At 40.0% G+C, this 27441-nt stretch overlaps 1 protein-coding gene across 1 annotated transcript; it reads right to left on the reverse strand.

Annotated features, from left to right (window-relative positions):
- Positions 1–2552: 2552 nt before the first annotated feature.
- MELK (maternal embryonic leucine zipper kinase) lies at positions 2553–26926 on the reverse strand. Its single transcript, XM_041463322.1, has 15 exons — positions 26853–26926; positions 26306–26422; positions 25643–25786; positions 24068–24136; positions 22878–22970; positions 21719–21817; positions 18689–18757; positions 18049–18147; positions 16955–17041; positions 14928–15056; positions 10765–10990; positions 8993–9086; positions 8398–8566; positions 3817–3920; positions 2553–2730 (listed from the first exon to the last, which is right to left on the reverse strand). Exons 1-15 carry the CDS (start codon positions 26871–26873, stop codon positions 2553–2555), a joined length of 1698 nt encoding a protein of 565 aa, XP_041319256.1. The 5' UTR covers positions 26874–26926.
- Between the last annotated feature and the right edge of the window lie 515 nt (positions 26927–27441).

The following is a 27441-nucleotide window of genomic DNA, read 5'->3' on the forward strand; positions in this document are numbered from 1 at the left end:
CTAAAATCTTGGGGAGAAGTTTGTATTGAAAAAAGAAAGCAAGGAAAATCAGAGATCACATGATACTGCAGCACTCCAGATACACATCAGCTACAACCCTCAGCTGTTCCAGCGACAGTTTTAGCTGATTTCCAATGGATATCTGATATTTAGCAGATTCAAATTTCAGCATGCAGAAACCAAACAGGAGTGTCATGTTGCTGCTGGGAATACTGAAAGTATTTAAGTGCTCATGTAAATCTTTAAGTACCAATTTATTGGAAAAATAAGCTAGCTCTGCTTTTACCAACAAAAATTTTTAATTCATGTGCCAGTCACACACTACATATGAGATCTGCACTGGCAAGAGGAATAGCATCACCATTCACAATTCAGTACTAGCAGTTAATGGATGTCAAGAGCATAGTTGCCTACTACAACACAGGCATAGACAAGGGTACCCCAGAACCTATTCTGGACCCTGACACACTGACCCCATATGGGTCCCCTACTCACCATCTGGTTCAGTGTGGTGCTCACTGCAAGCATGCAGCACTTGCACACTGGCCCATGGGCACACTCCAGGCTTCTGTGTAACCCTCAAAACCAGCACCTACTGTCTGCCCATGTGACACCCCTGCCCAGACCTGAGGCCTCCCACTTTCTTGCTGGTCGTTTCTTGTTTGCTGGGGAATATATGTACAGACCTGGGTTGGGGAGGGCATAGCCAGCACCAGGCTGACCTCTGTGCATTGCCCCATCAGCTGGCACCATTGCACCAGCACTTTCAACACCCCAGACCTTCAAGATTCCAGCCTCACTAAGTGCAAAGTTCTGTTTTGACGCAGTTTCCCCAGAGCCCCTGCACTAGATGTGATTGACAGGGTTGTTTTGTTGTCTTTCGGTCACAGACTAGACATACAAAACCATCAAGTCCTACTCCTCTTGAAGGACTGCCTGTCAGATTTACATCCCTCTATTTTAGTTTCTGACTTTCCCTTTCCCGACTTTTCCCCCTTTTTCGTTAGGATCATTTGACAAGGTCCTTGATTAGATAACCTTTCCAAAGTGAACATGATAATGTTCCACACCCTCTTATTAATTAATGTGACCAGCCACCCCTGGCTCGCAATACAACCTCTCTTACCTTCTCTCTGGTGGGTTTGTGTCATTGTTCATGTTGTCCCACTTTTCCTACTAGTCCCTTCTGCACCTAAAATGTTCTTGACCAGAAATACTTCAAGGAGCAGCAGTTCTCTCTTTGCTCTCCTTCCTTCCCAACATTTCTTTTTCTTGAAATCTCCTATAAATGTTCCTGTTCCTTCACCTGTCTATAAAACAGCAACCGGACAAGCTGGCATTGGAAACAAAATTGATGAATGTTTCTATTTTGATACAGACAAAATAACCCTCCAGTTCCTGAGGTAATGGTCACAGAGAACAAAGAGACAGCTTTCATTAGCAGCCAGATCTCACGTATCTCAATACAAGCTTCCAGCAATGCTCAGCCCTCTCACCCACCAAACCCTTTGGTGGATATCCTCAGGCTTTAGTTAAGGAGGAGTAATGTGTGGTTTACATGCAGCAAATGGCAGCTAACTCCTAAGTAAGAAAAAGCTTCAGCACACTGTCAACCTGTCTAGGTATTACTGAATGTCATCGCATAGAGAAAGGCTTCAACATGTGTCTTCCTGCTGCTGCTGCTTGGGATAGGCCTGGTGTGGTATCTGCTGTAGCACAACTAAAGGCAGAATTAAACACTCCACATAACACCCAGCACAAGCATAAGGAGACACGCATCTGTTTTTAAGATATGCTAGCAACCCCCCCAACCAGCTCTTAGATGTTCTTGCTTTGTTCCACATATTTCTAGTTTTATTTCTGGTGCTTAAGTTCTCTTAAAGGTGTACTGAATTCCTTGTAGACAGTTGGCTGACAAATGCCTTCTCTATTCAGAACAGTTCAAAGGTGGTGGTGTTCTTCAGAGATCCTCCTATCATCATGTTAACACAAGAGCATGACAAAGTGCACAGGCTTGTTAAGCATCACTGAGGCTTCATAACAAGATAGCACAATGCTTTATATGGGATCAGTTTAAATCCTATCACTCTTGACTTCACATTTACTGAAGCCCGGCCTATTTTGTACAAGACTGAGCATATAGTGTAACTCTGGGAACCACAGCTGTGACTTAGTTAATGATATCAATAAATCCTACTTAAGCAGAGACAGGAAGAGAATTATGCAAATGACTATTACTGTGCACCATGCACTTGATAACTGAAGACATCCCACAATAAGCTTCAGCACATAAAACCAGCACTTTTTAAACCCGGACATGTGAAAAGTATGTAAGCAAGGGAATGGCTTACAGAATTTTGCTTAAGAAAAGTTGCAGCTGCAGAATATTTATTAAAACCTAATATTAAAGGAAGCACACAGAAGGAATATGTACAAGGAACGATGGTTAAAAACCCAAGACGACAGATTTTTCACATATAGATGTGACGGTGATAAAGAATTACTTGTCTGAAAAGACCTTTCTAAAACATTGTGATAAAAGACTCTGCCACTCACACTTGGCAGCTAGATAAGATGTCTTCTATCAGCCTCTTGTAGACCCAGGCACCACCTTTAAGCCGTTGTCGCCAGATACCCACTGCTTCAGGCTTAGTGAGCTGACATACTTCTAAATCAAACTCCATTGTTACTTTACCAAAATCTGACCATGTTTGACATTTCAGGGTATAACTGTAAAACAGAAGGGAAAACAGAAAAATTTCATATTTGTTTTGCAATGCTATTTTAAATCAATAGAAGCACTTTAAATAAAATACCCCATTGCTCTTCAGAATATTGTGAAGCAGTCCACAATTTAGTCACCTGTGAGCTTTGTAAATACTGTGGTTTCAGGGCACCACATTTATTATTATGCCCTAGGACCAATATGCAGCATCAATGTCCTACACTGCCACAAGAGCCCCTGCTAGCCAAAGGCCCTTCTCCTCAGAGCGGGAACGATGGAAAGTTTCCATGTTTTTCCTAGACAAGAACACTCTCCTCTCTGTTGGCTGCAGCTCAGCCAGTGTGAAAATAGGAAAAACTGAATGCAGTGTTTGAATGATTACAATGGAAGCAGGTGCTGCTGTGCAATCCTTTTATATTATGAGTTTGGAAATGCATCAGAGGTTGATGTATACTCTGATGTTCTACCAATACCCAACACTGAAATACTCAAGAATTTGAGAAAATGCATATTGAAAAGCGAGCACAATGGTTATTTCATGCATTGGGAACTCAGGAAATAGTCTTTCAGTTTGATCAAAAGTAAGAACCAATCTAACCAATCAGTAGCTTAGCGTAACTAGTAAACAGTACACATTCAAATAATCCACAAAAAGCTGTGTGGCTTCTGCACACCTTTTAAAACAGATTGACCTCTTGCCTAAAAGGCTAATGTCTTTTAACTGCCAAGAATGAGAGTTAAAAGGTATCTACACTATTTTCCAAAACTGTCCCATTTGTTCATGTGACTGTATCTAAAACAACTTTTGGTATTTAAAATTTCACATGAGATGCTGATGTGATTTTTTTGTAAGCGCTACCCTGCTACTATTGGTTTATACCTTTTGGTGAAAGAGCTCTGCTAGAACACACTTAACATAGTTTTGCACTGTTTGGGCATGTTTTATTGCACACATTTGTTTAGTGCTTTGTACACTTTCTATAAAGATTATTTTACAATAGGGTCAAGAAACCAAGTTCAAAGCTTTTTAAGGACTGGACTAGCAACCATTTAGGCAAATACAAATTGAACTAATCATATTTTACACTTACCCCTTCTGAACATATTCCACATGCTTCTTAGAAAGAACAATGATTATTTCATTCAACAGTTCATCTGGATTCAGCAGATGAGTGGTGGTAATGTTGCAGTGTGCCTAAAAGTAACATTAAAAGTAACATCGGCTTGTTAAAACAATGAATAAAAAAATAAAAATCTCTCTCCTAAAACTGAGGACATTGCAAAAAGTTTTCTCTAAGTTTCAGAACAGCTAACCATGACATGACAGCTAACCGTGACAAATGCTTCAACATCCCAAAACTATCATTCTGCTGTATGGTCCAGAGCTGGGAAATGGCCGAAAGCTGAGACAGAGTGCTTCTGATGACAAGGAGCAGGAAATGCACCAGGCAACTTTTCATGTGTAAAGAAAAGAGGTTACTTACTACTTTTAAATTTCCTGTTATAGGCGGTTTTAATCACATCTAGTATTTCATTTAACAATCTTGTGCACTAAATCCCCTCTTGAACAACTAGCAGATGCTCGGACATATTGGGAGGAAGAGTATGACAATGGTAACATACCAACATGTCCTATATCTGGCTTCTGAAGTCGCAGAAGCAGCCAAGAGAAGACAAGACTGAAAAAAAGCTTGAAAAATTAACATAGGTTGAGGATGCAAAGTCAGTAGAAGAGTGCTTCCTATGGTCCTTATTTGGATTTAAAGGTTTGCAACTCTCTGACATAACTGCTGTAACACTGTCTTGCCATACTGTAGCGCAGTGTCTCTAGACATGCCTCAGGAATTTTGCACAGACTATAGACAAGAGAAACTGAGGAGGGAGACTAAAGGCATTTAGAGAAAGAATATCTAGCTTCCAGTTGCTCAGCTTCCTGGATTATTTGCACAGTCTAGACTCCTGTCTGATCAGCTGGTCAGGTTCGTAGCCCAACATCTTGTCCTGCACATGCATGATTGACAGACAGTTCTCAGTGTGTAGTAGGTATTCCAGCAGCCAGTCAGTTGAAAGGGCACATCATTGGCTTCTACACAACTGCTTATGCCTTGATAAACAACCTGCCCTCTTTCATGGTTATTATGTTTTCCAAAAAGATGCTATTTTATGTTGCCTAAAGATTCAAGTACAATTTTTTTCTTGTATAGCTTCTGAAGTATATAAGTTGCATTTGAATGATGTATACAGAATCACTAGGGTTGGAAGGGACCTCTGGAGATCATGCAAACCAATCCCCTTGTCAAGTCAGGGTCCCCTACAGCAGGTTTCACAGGAATATATCCAGGTGGGCTTGGAATGTCTCCAGAGAGGGAGACATTCCATGACCACCCTGGGCAGCTTGTTTCTGTGCACTGCCAACCTCAATGTAAAGAAGCTCTTTCTCATGTTGACGTTGAATGTGAGGTTATTTTATGGCCACTGCTCCTCAGCCTATCACTGGGCAACATTGAAGAGAGTCTGGCACTATCCTTTGACACCCCTTTCAGGTATTTATATGGATTGATGAGATCCCCTCTCAGCCTTCTCTTCTTTAGACTAAACATGCTCAGCTCCCAGTCTCTCTTCAGAGATGCTCCAGCCTCTGAATCATCTTTATGGCCTCCGCTGGACCCTCTACAGCAACTCCTTGTCTTTCTTTAACCTGGAGCCCAGAACTGAACACAGCCTTCCAGATGTTGGCTCAGCTGGGCAGGGCAGAGGGGCAGGATCCCCTCCTTGACCTGTTGGCCATACTCTTCCTGATGCATTCCAGGATCCCACAGGCCCTCCTGGTCCCCAGGACACTGTCAGCTCATGGTCAGCTTGCCATCCACCAGCACCCCCAGGTCCTTCTCCACAGAGCCAGTCTCTTGTGATTGTGATTGTCACTCACAATCTGTTTTGGTACTTGGGGTTGTTCCTCCCCTGGTGCAGGACCTGTAGTTGTCCTTGTTGAACCGCCTTAGGTTTCTCTCTGCCCAATTTTACAGCCTATCAGGTTCCCACTTGAATGACATTACAGCCCCAAAGTGGATCAGCCAGATGCCCAGCTTAAAGACTGAGGCAAAGAAGGCATTCAGTAAATCTGCCTTCTCTCTTCTGTATCTTTCATTACCAGAACACCTATCTAGTTCAACAGCATTCCCGTGTTTTCCTTTATCTTACTTTTGCTGATGATGTACTTATAGAATACATTCTTGTTTTCATTGATATCCTTTGCCAGGCTCAATTCCAAGTGGGCCTTAACTTTCCTAGTTTCATTCCTGCATATTCTGACAACATTCCTAGTATTCCTACATGGCTTGTCCCTTTTTCTCTATATCATACATTTCTTTCTTCCATTTGAGATTCTCTAGAAGCTCTCTGCTCATTCATGCAGATCTCCTACTCCCTGTGCCTAACTTCTTTATCACAGGGATATGCTGAATTTGAGCTTGGAAGAAGTGCTGCTGATCTGCTCTCTTGGACTCCCTTCTCTTCTGAAGCCCCATCCCATGGGATTCCTCTAAGTAGATCTTTGAAGAAGTTGAAGTTAACTCTCTAGAAGTTTAGGGTTCTAGACGTATTACCACTCTGCTTCCACCACATAGATCCCATGACCCATTATCTCATGGTCACTACAGTTAAGGTCACTAGAGCCTTTACATCTTCACTCAGTCCCTCCTGTTTTGTTAGTACAAGGTAAAGCAACACACCTTTCCTTGTTGGCGCTTCCACCACTTGCATCAAAAAGTTATCTTCAATAATCTGCAGGAAGTTCCTGGACTGTGTATGATGTGCTGTGTTGTCCCTCCAACAAATCTTAAAGTGGTTGAAGTCCCCCATGAGAACCAGGGCCTGTAATCATGAGGCTACTTCCGTCTATCCACAGCAAGGCTCATCAACTTTCTCCCTCTGATCAGGTGAATTGTAGTAAACACCTGCAACAGTGTCACCTATTTTAACCTTTCCCTTAAATTCTCACCTCATTCACCTGACCCTGGGTAGAGCTCAATACGTTAACAGTTGGTCTCTTACATAATGAGCAACTCCACTTCCTCATCACACTGACTTGGCCATCCCTGGTAACATTTCAGCCCCAAAAGCTATTCCACCATGTTCTCTCATTGAGAGAACTGAGATTATGGCCCTGTGACCACACATAGATTTTTTGTACTTGTTTATTCCCCATGCTGTACATGTTTGTGTCTAGGCATTTCATAGAGGTTATCAAGCAATTGGGTTGCACAGAATGGGTATAAGAGCAATCACAACAGCAATGCACACTCTCAGCGTGGTTTGCTCTTTGATCCTCATCTTGAGAGGCAGCCAAGAAACATGTGTCACTGCACTGGTTGGTATGACCTAATCACCAATGACCTAACAAAAAAGGAAGTAATGGCAAAAGCATCACCATTTTGAACCCCACTCCTGAGTCCTTCAGTCTGAAGTCTGTCTCTCCAAATTGGCCAGGGGGCTGCCAAAGATTCTCTTGCCTGCTTTAGACAGCTGGATCCATTCCATCTCTGCTTAACAGGCTACAATCATTGAAGTACAACGCATTGTTATAAAAGGCAAAACCTTCTCAATGGCACCAGCCATGAAGCCAGATGTTGATCTGCACTATGCATTTGCTTCTGGCTGTCCCCTTTTCTCTCACTATGAGAAGATGACTTGGGCACCAGTTTTTACCTGCCTCACCAGGTATTAATAGTCTTCCTTGATCCTGTCTGTTGCTTGGCTTGCAGCATCTTTGCAGCTACTAGCTTATCATGCTACCCACATGATAAGCTAGTACCAGGTAGCTGTCCATGCTCTTGAGAAGTTGGGGTACCCTCTCAGCAACATCATCAGGGATCCTAGCATCTGGTAGGCAGCAAACTTCTTGTCACTCTTTATCAGGCCAGCAGATGGGTGTCTCTGTGCCCATTAATAGAGAGTTGCCCACTGCAAGTACTCAATGTTTCTTTTTATGGTAACCTTGCCTGTGGACATCTAAAACCTTTAAAGCACCACATGTGGTTTCAGTCTGAATGTTGGCATGTGGAAGTGGAATTGGAGCACTGTTTTTGTGGGTCACAAGGACTCAAGGTGTCTCCTGCTTAGTGGTATCCATTGTAGGTGGATGGTTCTGAAGCCACAACTATGTCCATTTCAGCCCCTCAGTTCAGCACAGCCTGTTAACTGTCTCTTCTTATCCACCCACCTGTGCACAGGCCATTAACCTGTGCACACTTTGTACCTTTTCTCCAGTAGAATAAGAAAAGGCTTTTAGTGAGCGATGTCTATACAAATAACATGACTAAAAACTGGTCAGTAGGGCTCCTTTCAAACCATGCTGCTTCCTTCATATTTGGCTTAGATGGGCTATAAGCAACAAGGGCCAAACTCCAACCTGGATCAGTTGCCTGAACCCAGACTAACAGATAACTGAATGTGGTAACTGGGGCACTGTCTTCTTATCAGCAATACTGTAAGAACACTTTACTGTAGAATTCAGGCAAGACAGGTCACAGAAGCTTTCACAAAACTGTTTCTGAAGCTACTAGATGTTTTCAGTCATAATTACTATAAGATAACAATTAATACATAGCTGATATAATTACTTAATATTATAATAATACCTTCTTTATGTAAGACCTTTGCAGCAACCATACCTTAAGTTTCCTTGGACAGTCTCTAGTGCATCGTTTCTTCTTGCTTGGTGTAAGCATTGTGATCACTTTATCTAGGCCTCTTTCAAGACTTCCAAATATTTTGGCTTTTCTCTTCTTTTGGCTGCTATCCACATGTGCAAGGTTGAGATCTAATTCCAGTGACTGACACCTGTTACATGAACAAATTAATCAGTTATTTTTCCCTCAGTGTTAAAAAACTATTATTTCAAAGATGTCACTAAAATATTAGCAGACATGACAGAACAAAGAAAATGAAATCAAGTGCAATGTATTACAGGAGTTTCTGTTTGAAAGTCTGTTGAAGTTTAAACCCAGAGATGTATGTAGAAATTGCAGTCCTTTGGGGGACCTGGAATAAGAAGGCACCTACATTATGAAAAATAGATGATATTGAGTTACATAGTTTTAAAACTTTTTTCTACCTTCATTATTTTCTAGTGACTGTAAAAAGAGGTTTTGGAAAGGTTTTTACCAAAAGAATAGGAACAACAGCTTGCTGTTGTAACAGGGCTTCCCAGGCAGCACATGGATTAAGGTAGTCCTGCTCTAAATCAGGAATGTACACAACACTTACCTTCCTTCAGGAAGTATCTCAGCTGCTGACAATTCGTCTGCATTTGTTGGGTTAGCAGGTTTTTTAATTGGGGTGACTGCAGTGTACTGGGTCTCTGAAAGAAAATGTCCAAGCCAAACTAGGTAAGTCTTTGTGTAAAATGATTTTCTTTTCTTCACTGATGATTTCCCATTATTAATAACTTAGTTCTAACACCAGACCCCCTTTTCTATCTCAGGTCTATATTTTGGGAATTATAAAATATGTTTTTAATACTACCTCTACTCTACAAATTAGAAGTGTGACTGATTTCCTCAGGGAAAATACTCTACAAGTCAAACCTTAGAAATAACCATTGCAGTTCAATATTAGAAATTTGAGGACTTAGAATTGCTTTCTTGCTCTGCTGCTGGTCCATGAATAAATACGGAGCAATCCACTGCATTGACTAGTTGTGTTCTTCAGTGATCTGTTTGCCTTATATGAAGGGTGTAAATTTATATAATCATGTTTAATATACAATTTACATGCCACACAATGGTCTAAAAAGTCACTGTCTACAGACCATGGTTTTAAATGCGCAGGAGAAAACACCAAGTGAAACAGTCAGCAAAGAAGTTGTCACAATTAAACCCAACTTCAATGTTCAAAGTTTCAGCTCTCTACAGAATTGCACCTGGCTCCAGACAAACAACCTCAAAATTTCCAGTGGATTCTTCCACTTCTCAATTTCCTGAATCAAAGATCTTTCTACACAGCAAAGAATTAGCTTTCTTTGTTTAATCCTCAGAAATGTCAATAAATAAATGAGCTAGAAGTGTTTCTACATTTCCCATTTTGGATAGTATCTCTTTTGTTTTTAGATATACACAGATGTCAGACTTATAAGTTATGTACAACCTTAAGGCAAACTCATAAACTAGTTTTTGTATTGCTATTCTTTATAAATGATCTCATTAAAGTACATACTCTCATAGCAGTATGTTCAAAATTCCTTATTCCTCAAATCAGCCTGCAAAGACTTACTATTCCTGAACCAATGCTCCTTAGCACCTGAAATGAGTCTCCTATTGCAAGGAGCCTTTGGCATTTGAAGGTGAGTTAGCATTTACAGTATCAACACCAAAACTTTAATGGTAATAATTGAAGGAAATTGTAATGAACATATGGGATATGTACATGACTAGATATATTGATGACAGAAAGTTCTGGTAACTCAGAAAAGCTGACATATTTTGTACAGATTTCTGTGGTCTATTGCATAGCTGCAACACCTGCAGGTTGTTCACAGAAGCATTTTCACTGCTATACTGGACTGCCCCTGTGAAAATGCTGATATGCAACCATAAGAAATTCAAAAGCTAGATTTCTCTTAGAACCAGCAATTAAAGCAGTATACTTTAATTTTTAAAAGTATGTTTTTATTTTCATTCCAGGTAATCACAAAGGAAAAACAGTGTTGAGGAAACTTCAATCTCAATCTTCATGGAAAAGTGGAACCAGGTGCAAGCTTTAACAACAATGGAGTGTTTGGCTCCATGTTAGGGTATACCAAAAGGGGCTCACACATGATAATTGTGAGCAGCAATACAACATGCCCTGATGGATGGTTAAGACTCTTGCAGCACCCTACCAGATGCACTAGAACAAACTGGGTGGTGCAATGGGCAAAAAAATTTAAGTGTTCCAGAAATAGATGTATTGGATGAGGAAATATTGTGCTTATATTTGAGTTTCAGTGATTCCCAAGCAACATACATGTTCTATGCTTTCATTAGTTACATTCTACATACCTTTGAAAGCAGGTGCTCGAAAGGGAACGGCTTCTACCTGTGTCTCAATCTGACTCTTTGCAAGAGGAGTCTTAGGAGCAGGAAGCGCAAAGGGCATTTCATTTCTTAAAGCTGACACTGTCTCAACATTCTCTTTGTTTTTATGCTTCTTTGATGCCACTTTTCTTGTCACTGGAGTTGACAGTGTGAATTCTGTATCCTCCAGTTGGGCATCAGGCCTCGAATGCTACAAGAGATGTAACAAAAAGAAAAATGCCATTCTTTGCTGTATTCTGATCACATTCAGGAACATTACAGGCACAGAAATTCTGAAGCAGGGTAAAAATATCATACAATGCTTAACTATAGAGCAGTGGTTAAAAACTCTTCAATACTTCTGATTCCCTCTACGACTTGCTCATAAGGTTTGCAAGTAATTTGCCGCTTCTTTACCAGCTCTTCTAAATCCTTTAGCTTGCACATTTAAGGCTATTCCTCACCAGCTCACCTAAGCACAGCTAGGAATTTCCATTTGGCTTAATTGTAAAATTTTAATTGCTTAATTTGATTTTCCCGTCCAATATAGAGAGGCTGCACTTCTTCAGAGACTTGTCCAATCCTAGCCTAGGTCTGAGACCTTGTTTGTTGCATATTATTTTTTTCCAGTTGGTTTTAATATCCTTATTTACTCATTTTCTAGATGATCAAAGCTCAAGTTTTAGTCAAATTACCTACAGCTAGAGAAAGGCACAATGTATGTTCGCCTATATATTTAAAACACTTCTTTACTCCATTTGTAACTACACTAGGCTAGGGTCTACCAAATATTTACATATCCAGTAATTTTTATGTAGAATGAAAATAAGATCTTTTGGATTAAGAACACTGTATCAAACACCTGCTTCATTCCATGAGTATTCATACCAAATTTTTCTAATGGAGATTCTTCAAACAGTGAAGCTGTATCTGTAAATTCCATAAATACAAATGCCCATGACACTTCACTGCACTTGGCATATCTTCACACATCACAGTTTTTTCAGACTGGAAAGAAATATTCAGTTGAGATTCTACTGCACACTTAAAAGTAAGATTTCATCAGAAAAGAGTGCCATTAAAGTCTAAATCAGTTCCTAATAATGAAAGTTCTCATGCTGGCAACCTAGGTTTTATAATATGACTTTAATGTTGTTGTAGATTTGTCATTTGTATCAAAAGCAAATGTGAAACTATTCTCAGAGCATCATTGCCAAATCATCTTTCTTGACTGGTGTCGTGAAGAGAAGCCACTCACAGAAATAGCCACCTTTGAATTCAAGGCTTGGACCACAACCTCTTTTTATCAAAACTCCTAGTAATAATTTGGAAAGAGTCCAAGAGAAGAATGGAGTAATGTTTAAAAGGGGGCTGGGTAAAGGTAACACATATATCCAAAACATACGACTACTGAATCCACAATACTAATTGGAACTAGCATTTGGAAACCCTCATCTGATGGCTAGCTCTGCCCTCCCCAAAAGTTGTCAGTTATTAAATCAAGGGATTTGTAACTTAAGCCAAGGTTGCTAACCTTCATGGTTCACATCACATACAAGCAGGTATACATCAAACCATCCTTACTCTCTAACATCTTTTTGTTACTTACAGGAAGCTCTTCCCAAGGACTTCATACCATTACAGCAAAACTATACACAGTCATTTTAAATTGTCAGTCTTTGGCTGAAATGGACACCATTATAAAAAGCTGGAATGGATGACATTTTAGTAACCTATGTTCTGCTGGTAGGTAAGTTTCTGTGGCCCCATGATCAAGGATATCACAATGAGCAGATCTCTCATTACTACTGGATAAACTCTAGAGCTTATATGATGCCTTACTCAAAAGCCCTGACCAGAGGTTTGCTAACTACAAGAAGCTGATACTGTAGTTGAAAGCACATTCCGTTAAACATGAATGCATGATTAGGATACCTTGGCTGCTGTGTTCTAGATGTAATTCATGGCACGGTGACTATTTTGCAATATGCTTCTACATTAAACTGCTTGAAGTCAAGCAGTATTACATACAAGTTTGTGCCACCAAATTCAGAAATGGCCAAGTAAAAGGTTCTGTTTGCTTGGTTGTCTTCACATTAGATCAGGTCCAGCTAGAGAGCTTTGCTAGCTGAGTGTTTTAGCAAATTCAGTTGATGTTCACCCAGGAGATACATGTAGGCAAGTTAAACGTGTTCTGAGCACTGCAGGAGGACTAACGGATTGCTGCATTGTGTAGACATGAATTTCAGCATCATCTGGGAAGGCATAATGCATATGTTAATTGGTAGCATTTGCCAATTTACCTTGGACATTACTAGAAATGAAGTAGCTTAACAGTTCAGCACAACTGAACCTAGCAAACCTCCACCTTAATCATCAGAGTGTAGAAGGCTAACCCACCACGATCACAGAAATCATATTATGCATATTCAGGAAAACTTGCAATTCATGATCTATTATGCAGCTCTAGTAGTCCTAGAATTCTCATAGCAAAAGAGCTGTATGGGTGAACTGAAATGATTTACATGCAGCTGAATCAGATACACAGAATAAATCAAAGTATTTATTCTGAGTGCTTGCCACTAACACAGAAAGCAGCATACTCAGACCATGTCACAGATGTTTTGTCTCAAGGGGAAACAACTTATACAAGTCTGGAACTCCACTGAATGCTTTGGAATTTGTCGAATACACTATTATCGCTGAATGTCACATATATTTGTGTATTATATACAACATTACAAGGAGTTTAGCAACTCTAGGCACCCTCTGAAAGGCCCTATCACAACCAAACTACAGGAATAGAAATTTCCTTAAGATATACAAAACTACTTCAGAATCCCAATCGTCAGAAAAACAGCAGCAACACCTTTACTTTACTCAAAGTAAACAGCTTCCTGTCTAGGATTATGTTCTCAAGGGAAACAGATGAGAAAGGGATGACTACCTCTGATTTGATCACCAGCCCCCATAGTGCCTATGTCATCTCAGAGAACGCCGCCCAGGTGACGTATCATGAGGTAGCAAAAGATTTTCCTTGCCAAATGCAAACCTCCAGGAAAAAAAAAAAAAAAAAAGACAGAGAGCAGTTAGTCATCACAGAACAAGATCTGGAATCATCCAGGCCACAAAAGAGGGGACTTGAGCTCATTAACAAGGAGAGATTTTGTGCGACACTTGATGCATCAAATCCTCACAGATGGCTATTCTAGTAAAGCCAATCCAGAGAAGCAGCTTAGCTTGCTAAATTATGTTAATGAGACTGAATTCTTTAATGCCCAAGATTCTGGCTGACTGTATTCTGACTTCACAGAATATTCTGAGATGGAAGTGACCCTCAAAGATCACCAAGTCCAACTCAAGTGAATGGGCTGTTGTCCTAGGTTACAATATACAGATGTAATCTATTCCCATTCTCAAGAGCTGTTGAAACCAGGAGGGGCATTGTTTTTTCCTTATCTCCTGTTAATGGGCCCAACAACACCTTTCCGCATGACTCAGAGACAACTCCCTGCAGGAGCCATTTTCTGTTGAATCGACCCATCGCATGACTAATAGAATGATAACAGCGCTTCCTGAGATGCTCCACCCAGGGGAGAGGAGCTAAGTAAGCATCCCCTTCTGGATATAATCTGGGGTTTTGGGACACAACAAGCAGTCTTTCCACTGGAATCCCAGAAGAAAGGCCGCCTTTTCCACTGGATCTTCAGAAGAAGACTACACCCTTCTACTGCTCCAACAGAACCACATCTGGCACTCTAGAAGGACTGCAGGCACCAATCCAACTGGACTGCTACCAACACCCTGACCAACAGGGTGTCAGGTTGTATTCTGACTCTGTCAAGTGGTTTTTCTTTTGTATTATTGCATGTATTTTGGTTTGTTTGTTTGTTTTTTTCCTCCCTTTTCCTAATAAATTGTATATCTGACTTGGAGTATCTCACTGGTTTTGCTTTCAAACCAGAACAGCTGTACAAGGATCAAAACCACTGTGGTGTTATTACCACCATGCTCTAACCAGTTGAGCTAAACTCAGGCTTATGCTCTCTTCCTGATGTTTAGAGCACCAGAATGTCTCTCCAGGCAGAGCTTTGTCAATGCAGACCTGGATTTTAAGCAAGATGCTGTCCTGCAGAACTCAAGTTTACCTCAAGGACTGTCGACGTCACGGTACTGGCATGCTCTGTTAGACATGGAAACCTTAAACGAACACGCTTGCCACGAGCCTTCTTGGATAGAAGCAAGAGGTATGTTGCTGACATGTGGTCATATTTCCACTGTGGGGTCATGGAGAAAGAAAGAAAGAAAAAGTATTTAAATCTCATTGGAAACATTGCAAGTACAAGTCAAGCTCAGCCTTCTGAGTATTTCTATATATCTTCAAGTTTTTCTACCTGATATGCCACCTTAATTACACATAACTGTAATTTCAGACTTTAAGTGACTTGCATTACATGCCTGAAATCAAGAAAAAGGCACTATGTTGGTTGTTCTTTGCAAGTTAGTTTGTAGTTCATGCAGTAGCATGGAAATGCTGGAGTGAAGATCTATGTACTGAAGGAAATGCAAATGTAGTAATTCGGTTTATCCAATACTTCAACAAGAGTATAAATTTTTTGGAAGTAACTCCTGTCAATTTCCTGCTGAAAATCATGCAAACAGTCCTGCCAACTCTTTACTGTCGACGTCACGGTACTGGCATGCTCTGTTAGACATGGAAACCTTAAACGAACACGCTTGCCACGAGCCTTCTTGGATAGAAGCAAGAGGTATGTTGCTGACATGTGGTCATATTTCCACTGTGGGGTCATGGAGAAAGAAAGAAAGAAAAAGTATTTAAATCTCATTGGAAACATTGCAAGTACAAGTCAAGCTCAGCCTTCTGAGTATTTCTATATATCTTCAAGTTTTTCTACCTGATATGCCACCTTAATTACACATAACTGTAATTTCAGACTTTAAGTGACTTGCATTACATGCCTGAAATCAAGAAAAAGGCACTATGTTGGTTGTTCTTTGCAAGTTAGTTTGTAGTTCATGCAGTAGCATGGAAATGCTGGAGTGAAGATCTATGTACTGAAGGAAATGCAAATGTAGTAATTCGGTTTATCCAATACTTCAACAAGAGTATAAATTTTTTGGAAGTAACTCCTGTCAATTTCCTGCTGAAAATCATGCAAACAGTCCTGCCAACTCTTTGCATGATTTTCAGCAACTCTGTGTGTGAGGAACACAGACACCACTTTTGACGGGTTTGCAGCATAGTGTAGTTAGTTTGAATAACTTATAAGGGATTAGAAGTCTTCCAGGAAAGGACTATGCAAATATCACCAACTTATTTGGAACTTATTTCCCCACTGTAAACAGGTTATTCTGATTATTTGCTATAACTAAAGAACAAAGAGAATTAACTCCACAAGTCTGTTATAAGTATCACACACATTTTAAAAGTCTGTTTCTGCTACTGTTATGTGGAAAACCCAAGTGTTTTCAAAAACCCAAAACTATTGTCACTGCTAAGAAGTACAAAGAAGCAGAAAATTCAGTTTTAATATAGAATTTTCAGATTCAGGTAAAAGCTGGAGTTCACACTATGCTTTAAGTCTTTTTAACAGCCTACAATGTTACTGCTAACATTTGCACAATTCTTCCAGAAGTATTCAGTTAAACTTTTGTCATTTGTCATCAAAAATGACTAAACATACTCACTATTTTTAAAAATCTGTGAATAGCAACACAAAAAGCCCCTGTATTTTGTAGACTGCCTGGCTGTTGTTGATTTTTTTTCCTACTCTTTATTGAACAATTTCAAAGCAAAGAGTTAACCCAGCAAATGGTATCTGTTGTTAAACTATAAATTTCTACAAGTCTCTTCTGAGTTTCAGAGATTCAAAAGATTTTACCATAGTGGTAAGATTTAGGAAACAGTAAGAGTTAGGAAACATGAAGATCACAATTAAAGAAGTAAAAGAAATAAATAAAATTGAACTTCCAAACCAGTAGCTTGTAGTTACAAGCTACAGCCAGATTCTAGAGTTCTGCAGGGCCTCCTTAAATCTGAAATATATGTAAAATGTCATACTTCGGAATATGTAAGTATTGGTCTGATAACACAGTACGTTTATGTACTCTATTACTCTATTTAATCACTGTAAATTACTGACAAACTTCTTACCTCTTTTATTAGTTGCAATATAGTCTCCCTGCTCTGCTCATGAAAGACAGAAAGCTCTGTTACACAGTCCTCATCAAGATCTCCCAGCTGCAACAACACAATGGATATTGATAGGTGAGGTTTTCAATTTACCCCATAATCCAGTGACACTGTTGTGAAACCCAGTGGGCTGAGTCAATAGTCAATAGATGATTTTACACCTTGTATTTCAAATGTTTAGCATCACAGCTAAACATTGTAGGAAACAGACTGAAAAAGTCATACAACTTCAACAACTTCACAGCCTTAATCCTCACAGGTGAGGGTTTATAAATTCAAATAAGCCACCCAAAAGCCGGTAAGAAAGGTACCCTTTCATCTGCCTATAATTATCCAAAGCTACAAGCTATGCCCATCTCACCACAGTCAGGTTGCTCTGATGGTGTGAGCACAGTCAAACTGTCTTTATCTAGGGTAACAGTGGCATCTGGTGGCAATGGGAAGCATTGGCTGTCAACATGCAGGAACTTTGCAGCACGTTCGGCTGACAGCCAGATTATTTTGGTTTTTCCCCTCTCCATAATGTCTTCATCTCTCACATAAATAAAACAAGTGACAGAAAGACAGGATGAATATTCTTTCAATGAAATTTTACTTTTCCAATTAAAATTTGAAAAATTTTTAATTTCATTTAATTTCATTGGAATTTTTGAAAATTCCAATTTTCATTGAGGACTACATACAAGATGAACCATAACCACATCTAGCATGACTTTCAAAATATTTGTGTTTTACACACTAAAGAAAGTACTGATGAATCAGCCTAGGGAAGGAGCTGCTCATTTATATGTGGAGGTACTTCACTTTTTGATGAGAATTCAGTTATTCTGCATATTCAGCTGCAGAATATACGGAAAACATATTTGAAATTTCTTCTCAAGAGAAATCAAGACCAAGTAACAATATTTTGACAGCTAAAACAATCAGAAAAGAACCACAATCATCTTGAAGTTCATCTTGTAACAAACGATTTCATACCATGCACTACAAGGATGGTAGTTAGTCAGCAAATATTACGTGAAATACTTTAGTATCTATCTGACCAAAGTACTTACTGGGTATTTACTTTGCCACTGAACAGCATCAGAAAAACCTTGCATGAGCCAAGGGTGACTTAATAGATGTTGGACTGTAATCCGCTTCTTTGGGTTGACCTGGTATGCCATAAAAATCAAAGTGATACTTAAATTGTGGAGAAAAAGTGAAGAAACAATTGATCTTCCACACAGAACGCTAGGGTGGTTAGCAACAAAACCAGAAATCAATACTTTTTCACAGCTTCACAAAATGAAGCTCACACTCAAAGGTCTTAGCTGTGAAGAGCAGTTATGGAACCTACAGGTACAATAGATCTCTCAGGCATATGCAGCATTCGCTAAATTCCTTAGGTGTAGCCCAAACATATGTTTGGGCCACAAAACAACTCTTACTTTTATAGCACATGATGAAGAACCAAATGCATGCTGTTTGAAGACTTTGTTAAATCATGTAAACTTTACTAAATATTTTTGAAATCAAACATTTTTCCCAAAGATTTTTTTGCTGAAGGCAATGGTAATCTTTTCTTCAAAAAATTGTAAGAATTAAACTTCTTATTTAAACACATCATGTTTTTTAAATATCTCATTGATGTAATGTTTTGAACCAATTAAACAGTACTTTATACATCTATTGAACAGAAACAATAATCTTTACCTGCAGCATTTGGTCAAGGAGCAGTGTACTGCTAGGAGAGAGCCAGTTTGGAGTACTGTATTTTCCTCTCTGCAAAAAAAGAAGAGAATTTAGAACTAACACTGAGCCTCAAAAGGAACTACTAAATTATTTGGACAATAGTGATATCTGTGCTTTGTAAAAAAAGAACAGCAGGAAGATGTGAACTTAGTTTAAAGAATTACTTGCATAAATGTCATGGCAGTACTAAAACCCAGCACTATTAGTAAGGAAAATACCATATTTGGATCACCAGCTGCAGTTTTCATCCACTCTGTGGATGTGGATGAAATGGAGTGCCCATTTCTGCCCACTTTTGCAGCTAACCTGCTCCTTTCTCCGTTGCCTTGGTTCATCCTGTCAGCCTAGTACTGAAGTTCTAGAAGTGCAAACATACTGGATTATGATATTAGCACTTAGCAATGTGAAGATTCCCTGAAATCACTACTTTTCAGACAGTAAAATTACACTATCCTCAGTATTAGGATATTCTTTTTTGAATAGGTTACATCTAATGCTAAACTTTCAATCTCATATAGCAGACAGGAGAAAGGTTACAGACCTAGCAAGTGAGATTTTTTCAAGATAAAAAAGATTTACAGTTATTATTTACAGTTGTTTTACTTTAATTTTTGTTTAGAAGAAAATTGGAAAAAAAAAACAACTCCCAGATGTGAGGTCTAACAGTAGCTGGAAACCAAACCAAATTCACCACCAAGAATCATTTATTTCTGAATGAAAACTGAGATAAAAATAAAAATCAGTACAAAGTCATTGTCAAGTAACATAACTATCATTTTGTAATGGCAGTTTTCTTTCTACAGACAAATGCCTTAATGACAAAACTGTTGGTATTATATGCAGCCACATTTCTAAGTACAATATGTATTGCGTTGACAGTACAGATTAAAGACTTTAAGTTACATCTTTAAAGACACTACAAGTAAGTTATTTACGAATAGTTCTATAGGTTGTTTTACAACACAGCTTTACTATGAAACTAAGTAACACAGGTAATCTACATTTTGGCTTTAGTATAATGCCACAGAACACAACATAACAAAGAGCAATTCTCATCTCTTACTGTGGGCAATACTGGATGGTAAATAGGTTATGATATCTGCCAGGCACATAAGGTCATACCAGATGTAATTATTTTTTTACAGTAGTTATACCATAGCTTAATTTTTCAGTCAAAAAGTCAAGCCACTGATTCACAAATGAAGAGAACAGTCCAGGGAATTAACACTGCATGTAAGGCATGTGATTTTATTTAAATTCAAGCAGCAGATTTGACTTGGAGCAACAGGTTCGAGATGAAATTACAATAAATTTCAGCATTTAAAATGTGTGAAACTAATTCAACAATAGTGGGTGTCCTCATTTGAAACAATTTGAATTCACAACCACATAAAATTAATAAAATTAAAAACAAATTCAGAGTGGAAATAGCAAGTATGCATCTTAACACCTGCGACATGACTAGTTTTTGAATGCTCCCAGACTAAGCTTTAAAACCTCATTTGTAGTTTCAGCTTACTTCAACACATTCCACTGGCAGACACTGTGTTGCTCCAAACAACTCCGTTTATAGTTCCTGTCCAGGCTGGATAATGGTAACTACACAGAATCATTTTTGATATTCTTAATTAAGATCTCCATTTCACATCTGAGTTCTCAGCTTAGTGAATGCATTAAGCAGTTGGATCATTTACCAGGTTCTGCATCTTGGTGTAATGAGCACCAAAAAGGGTTTTGTCATCCTATGACAGCATGCTTACAAGTAGACACGTTCTCAATGTGCTCTGACCTTCTGGGTAGACAACACAGTTCACACCACAAGCAGAGAGGGAAAAGCAGCTCAACAACCGCGTTGTTTACACTTCATAGCAACTTCACTGAGAAATTAAGTGCTTGCTAGCATTATTTGGACAAGACTCCTAATCACATGGTTTAGTTTAGGTAGTCCTGCAAAGAGCAGGAAGTTGGACTTAATGACCCTTTTTGCTCTCTTCCAAATCACGATATTCTATGACTATATGAATTGGGAAGTCATGTAATTTTACTGGCACCTCAGCTGAACATTAGCACCTTTACACAATCTCTTTGGATTAAGTAGTCTTTGCTTGTTTTTCCCTTTTCTTAATATTTTAAAGTTCTCTTCAATAGCTCAAACTAAGCTTCCTAGTCAAGGTACTTTCTTCTGTCAAGGTATTCAAGTGTACTCCAATTTCAGATTAAAAATCCACACTCTGTTGAAATAATCAAGTGCTTCATAGAGCTCAGACTGTTGTGCACCCTGAAGACATTTTCTGTGCAAACCAGTGTCAGTTGCCCTCTGCCAAAGTGGTCCTTGAATACTCTCAAGGAGGGTTTTTTTGGTGTCTTTTTAAAGACATATCAGACTCTTGGTGAGAGGAGAATGAGGTAGAGGAATACAAAGCCATTACTCCACACTGCTGTTCATCATCCTACTCAGACCAAGCTTCATCAGCACAGATTTTTATGGTAGCTCAGAAGTGGCTGGCAGAGATGCATGTGTGCTGAGGAACAACAGCTGTTTAGCCACATCAAGAGGAGTTTACAGGGAAAGAATCAATAACTTAATTATACTATTTACTATTTATTCAACTCCTTTTGGAAGAGGAAAGTACAATAGCAGATGCAGAATCCTGCTTTTCCTAGACATGAGAGTGGCTGACATTCAAAGAAGAGTATTTTTAGTAATTTTTAGGGAGAAGATAGATAAACACCTAGATATAAAAGTCCAGCCCACTAGCAAGAAAATGCTTTTCCTGAAACTCACTTTTCTACTGTATCATAGGACCAAGCTAGAGTACTGCACAGGCTGAGGGAAAACAGAAACAAATCCTCAAAATACTGATCAAAAGAGAAGCAAAGCATAACAAAATTCAGCAGATAAGCCTTTTTTGCTCAAAACAGAAAGTAAAAATTTCCCATAATGCTTCCTGATTCCTGTTCCTCATGTATTCTAGTATCATCAATACCTACCATGATCTTCCTGTAGACAGCCATGACATTATCATCATCAAAGGGGAGAAAGCCACACAGCAGTGCATACAGTAGTACTCCCATACTCCAAATATCTGCCTAAAACATAAAAGTGAGAGTTCACAAACCTCATCTGTTTAAAATGGCTTAGAGACTGATCACATTGTCTCCTTTTGGCAAAGCCCACATGAAACTTGTGGAAAGTACGTTCCTTAACCCTGGACAGAACTCTTATAGTCCAAGTGAAAGCACACAATTTTAAATTCATTGAAACTAGAGCACTAATAAAACCATTATCCTTCTCCTTAGGTCACCAAATTGCTACATTATCTTCAACCTACAAGGGATTCACTGACAAAAAGGAAATCAAATTCATCTGAAGGGCTTTTGTCTCAAAAGTGTTCATGATTATGACAGCTGTCAGTACAGTAACAGTCAGATTTAAAGCCCCACTGTTTCTTTTCTGTATAGACATGACAATGAGGTCTATGTGCCTCATACTGCAACTCCCACTTCAGTCAAAAAGGAGGTCTGAGAAGCACTGACTTCGTGAAAAACTAAAAGAAAGCAAGACTTAGAGGCCAGGGACAGTGGTGCAAAGGAGGTAAAGGAAAAAAGACCGACTCCATCCAACAGCAGAGACAGTTAGGAAGTTTGAGGAGATTGAAATTGCAGCGTTTTTAATGGATTGACAAGGGCATGTAGCTGACCCCAATATTCTAGATATGGATTCAAAGCTGAATAAATGCTTGTTGTCTTTAATTTTACTACACTGCACAGTAAAAAGAGCAAGTTTTCATAGAAGATTTCAAAGGCAAAGTACACAAGATACTAAGACTGCATTGAAATTTGCCACAAGACTTGGAAAATGAACAGAACAAATTGCTGCTTGGAATAATGTGGTAGAAGGCAGTTACTTTTTGTAGAGCAACACCTGGGGACAGTGAAGGATTAGTCAGAGATCAAGAAGCCAGGTGCAGAACCTGTGGTCAGGAACTATTCCAGGCTGTGACTGCTCTCAGTCACACAGCTTTTGACCGCCACTGAGGTAACATGACAGAGAAGAAAGACACCAGGGGAGTATATCTGAATCTCACCAGCTTTAAATACATGGTGCACACAGAAAAAAAATACCCTAACCCACAATTGTATCACCTACCTCGGAGCCAATGTATGCTTTGCCCTGAATCAGCTCTGGTGCTGCATAAGCTAGGCTTCCACAGCAGGTGTTCAGATGGTAATCAAGGCCACCCTAGAATAAGACAAAACTGATGACAAAGAAGCATTGGCTGTAGCACAAACAGTGTCTTCTAGTAGCAACATATTAGAGGCCTCAGAGGCTCCATTTTCCAATGCTGTCTATATACAGTCACCTATGAACATTTTGCATACATTTGGTATAATATATGGCTTCACCAAACAAAAACTGTCCAAAACCAGGAGACTCCTATAAACGTTCAAGATTCAAAGCTGCTCCTTCACATGTTCTCCCAGCAGCCTTTTCTGCAGCTCCTCCTGTGATAGGAATACTTCCCTTTGTGACCAGAAAAAAAACAGATGGAACATGGGAATCAGTAATCCAAGAGCTACTGGGCATGAGGCTGGTTGGATATTTGTATCAATATTTAAGGCAATAACTTCATGAAGAGCCACTGAAATGCTTCCATATTAAAAATGTGTTATTCCTTAGCCTGGACTTTGTTTTAAGCAGATCAGAGTGAGAAGACATTCTACCACCAAGATAGTGGTCTAACACTCCCGATTTCCTGCAAGGTGCTTTAACTTGACTCAGCTAAAACAATCTGCAGACTTCGGATCAGTAAGATCTTCTTTCCATGAAATTTCTTCTTCCCAGAACCCATCTCGTATGTGAAGATGACAAACAGAGCAGCAACATAGAAATGAACTTTAAACTTGTTTACTTAGTACTACCATGTGGATCCAGAGGCTTTGTAAAGGTAAGGGGAATCTATTTGATTTGATCCACAATCTCCACACATGACAAATCCTATGAAAATGACATGTTCCATCAAAAATTACTAGGGGCAAATGGACACCAACATTAGCTTTACAGTGCAAGCCTTTGTGGGAGTAGATACTCTACACACAAGGCAATCTGTTCCTTATTTTGGGATGAAAGATGAAGTGCGAGAGGAGGAAAACTGATATTCTGCACAAAAAAACTCTCACACTGGTGTGGCCCTACTAAGCAATTAGCAGTGGGACAACTATACCAACAGTTCGAATTCAGGGCAAGGCTCTGCACTGCACCCTGAAGTCACACCTCCAACTTTTATGTATGCACTGTAGCTGATTAAGTTCTGCTATGATAGCAACTGACACCCTTACCTTTGGCTTTGCGCAGAGTCCAAAGTCTATCAGCTTCAGGTTATGTTCCTCATCAATCAGCAAATTTTCCTAGTAAAAGAGAAAGTGGTAATGAATTCTTACATAACGCCAGGTATCCAAGAAACCACACTTTCTTTCACCTTATTTCTTCTTGCCATTACCAGCCGTAATTTACTTGAAGCTGTCCTCTGGAGATTTTGGTCTGTTGCTAATGAATATATCCTATATCCCAGATAGGGAATACAAGCTCCTATCTGCTCAGAGTGGCCTAGGGGGCTGCTACACAGAAAGCAAAAACTGTGAGGAAGCAGCCTGCCCTGGCAGAAAATGCAGCCAGTGATATCCCAGATGGTGTGAAAAGAAGCAGAGCTGGCAAAGTGGGGGAAGCCACTTGCCCTCTCTTCACCACAGTGAGAACAGCACATTCAGTTTCTGCCCACCCTCTAGCACTGGGAAGACAGCAAACTGAGGTAAAGTCTGTGGATGGAAACCAGCCTGTCCAAGGTGCTGGAGCACTTTTTCCATGAGGAGGCTGAGAGAGAGATAGTTTTTCAGCCTGTAGGTGACAAAGCTCCAGTGGAGACCTCATGGCAGCCTTTTCGTTCCTACAAAGGGGGCATAGAGACAGCACCGGCCCTTCCAGAGGGCACAAGGTGGGATGACAATCAACAAGCTTCAGGAGACATTCAGACTGGTATTAAGAAAATGCCTTTCTCATTAAAAAGTAAGCAAAGAGCCTAACAGGTTTCCCAGCAACATTACGGTGCCTTATCCTAGTGAGAGGTCTAAGATGTGCCTGGATGAAAAGTTTGGTCTGACACTGTTTTAATCAGGAGATAAAAGCAGAAGCCACTAGAAGTCAATTCCCAACCAAGTTATCTCACAATCCTATGAATCCATAAGGTCTCCAGCTACAATCCAAATCTTACCAAGAGGGGCACAGAAGGCTTTGCTTGCAGAGAAGCTCTTTGGAGACAAGGATTTCATAAGCTGTGTAGTAAAAGAGTTGTACCCAAAGAACTTGCTTTTCTCAGTTATCAGTGTCTCTGAACATGCAAACTTCTAGCCCCTTCTAGGAGAAATAGCCTCAAGGCTTCCATTCCCTAAGCCCATGCTTGATTCTTGTGGTGACAGCAAAGCCACAGGATGAGTTTTGTGGCACATCTCTTCTCCATCCTTACTTGTTTACACTGTGGGAGTCACATTTTCCTTTGAATGTCAGAACAGTTTGCACAATAGAGAGGAACCCTAACTCTCCCTGGGTATATGCTGGAATAAAGGGGATAGCGAAAATGCCTAACCAGCAGTCAAAATCAAATCTGTGTCTGCTCCACTCTCAACTGGAATGCACTATTCTGCTTCTCTTCCAGAGAAAGCTCCTTCCTCAGATACAGCTACATCCAGTTCAGTTGAGGAACAAAGCAATAAGTAGAAATAATGCTCTTTCAGCAAATGCTAACTAAAGAGCTCTAAGCACAGGAGAACAGAGAAGACAACTCACACCAGCTCCATTCAGAGAAATAAACGTGGGTGTTCATTATTATTTGTGCAAATTCAACTACTGTTCAGACTTACTGGTTTGAGATCTCTGTGGGCATATCCCTGACTGTGCACATACGCAATTGCTGAAACAATCTGCCGAAAAAATATGCGAGCTTCCTCCTCGGAAAGGTGGTCCTTAGAAATTATGTAATCAAACAGCTCTCCTCCAGGACAGTACTGCATGAAAGCAGGAAAAAAAAAAGTACATTTGGGACAGAGTCTTGAAATGTGAACATGAACAAGGGCACTGGACAGCAGGAAGGCACTCTTCTTTCCTTCCCTCTGCTTAATCCCAGCAGCACCCAGGCATGCCCCAGGCCAGTGTGCAACAGATCCAACAAGATTGCCCAACTCTTGCCTGATGCTTGCCACAGCCGTATCACACTACCAGCACAGGTGACAGAAACTGCCCAAGACGTGACAACTCGGTGGCACTTCTCAGGTCCCACATATCCTGCCGGTGCTGTTTTTTGCAGTGTGAGGTGGGAATTAGTCAGTTTGTTTATTGCAAACAGTGAAAAGTGGCTCTTACGAAGAGACAGAACACATTATCAGCTTCATTTTAAAACTACAGCACCTTGGACACACTCATAATTGAGATGATTTTCTAAGAATTGTTTCATTTGGACTCTACTACCATCTACTGCTATGGCTAAACCCAGAGATTTTTGCCATAGCAGAAACACCATTCGTTACCTCTAAAACCATGAATATTTTCTTGGGTGTCTCAATCACATGATACAACCGGCAAATGTGCTGGTGACTCAAGTCCTTCATGGCATCGATTTCTAATTTGACACGAGGCAAGTCATCCTAAAAGATCACAACAGCAAGGTATGAAATTGCCAAGGAGTTTGACAGCTTATACCTCAAAGTAAGCCCACACATCAGAACTGCTCAAACTCAAACCAGCACCAGCTCTCTCACAGCTCACCTGCTCTCCTCACACACTGGTCAGTAAAACCCAAAGAGGCAGATATACATTGCTACTGTTCTCATCAGCACTCCGTTTGACTTACAGTAGTTTATTTAATTACTTAATATTTAAAGCTGTAACTGCTTCAGTTTTACAGCCAGGGAATATTACCCTCTTCACATGAAGGCACAGGATTTGTGGCGCCATTAAAATTCTTTCAAGTTTACAGCATCTACCACTAGCTGACAGTGACACAGGTTGCACCCGTGCTCCTGAGAGCTCCATAGGAGCAGCACATTACCACCTCTGAAGTATCTTTTGGATTACCTGTAAAGCAAGCTTGTCCATGATTTTTATTGCAACTTTTTCACCAGTGAGACGATGTCGCGCAAGTTTTACCTTTGCAAACCCACCTAGAATTTGAAACAGAAATGTATAAAACTTTGCATGATGACAAGATTTCTCACCCTGATCTCAGTCGCCCTGAAGCAAATACCGTATGCACAGCATGTAGCATCATTGCTAGAGGAAGAACCAATTGCTGCCACCACCTTCCAGTTACACTTCCACAGTTGTGGCCCACAAAATACACCGAGAAAACGTGAACCACGGACTCTGAAATAACAGTTAATCTCTCAAACATCGAGATGAGTGGACACATCACATACACTTATTTACATTCACAGACTGAGCCCACCTGTGCCGACTGTTCCGTGTAATTCATAGTACTTGAGAATTTCCTCATAGTCATCTCCGGCCATTCTGCGACCCGTAGGACGCGGGCAGCTCTTCTCAGCACCTACAAGGGGAGACCGCAGATTGCGCTCATGCATGCTTTCGGGCACAGGAACCGACTCAGCAGCAGCCCCCGGGGAAGGCGGAGCGGCTGCTATTCCTACAGACCTGTCACGGCTCC

This window comes from Pyrgilauda ruficollis, unplaced genomic scaffold (assembly GCF_017590135.1).
Source record: "Pyrgilauda ruficollis isolate IOZ18807 unplaced genomic scaffold, ASM1759013v1 scaffold164, whole genome shotgun sequence".
Taxonomy (NCBI): domain Eukaryota; kingdom Metazoa; phylum Chordata; class Aves; order Passeriformes; family Passeridae; genus Pyrgilauda; species Pyrgilauda ruficollis.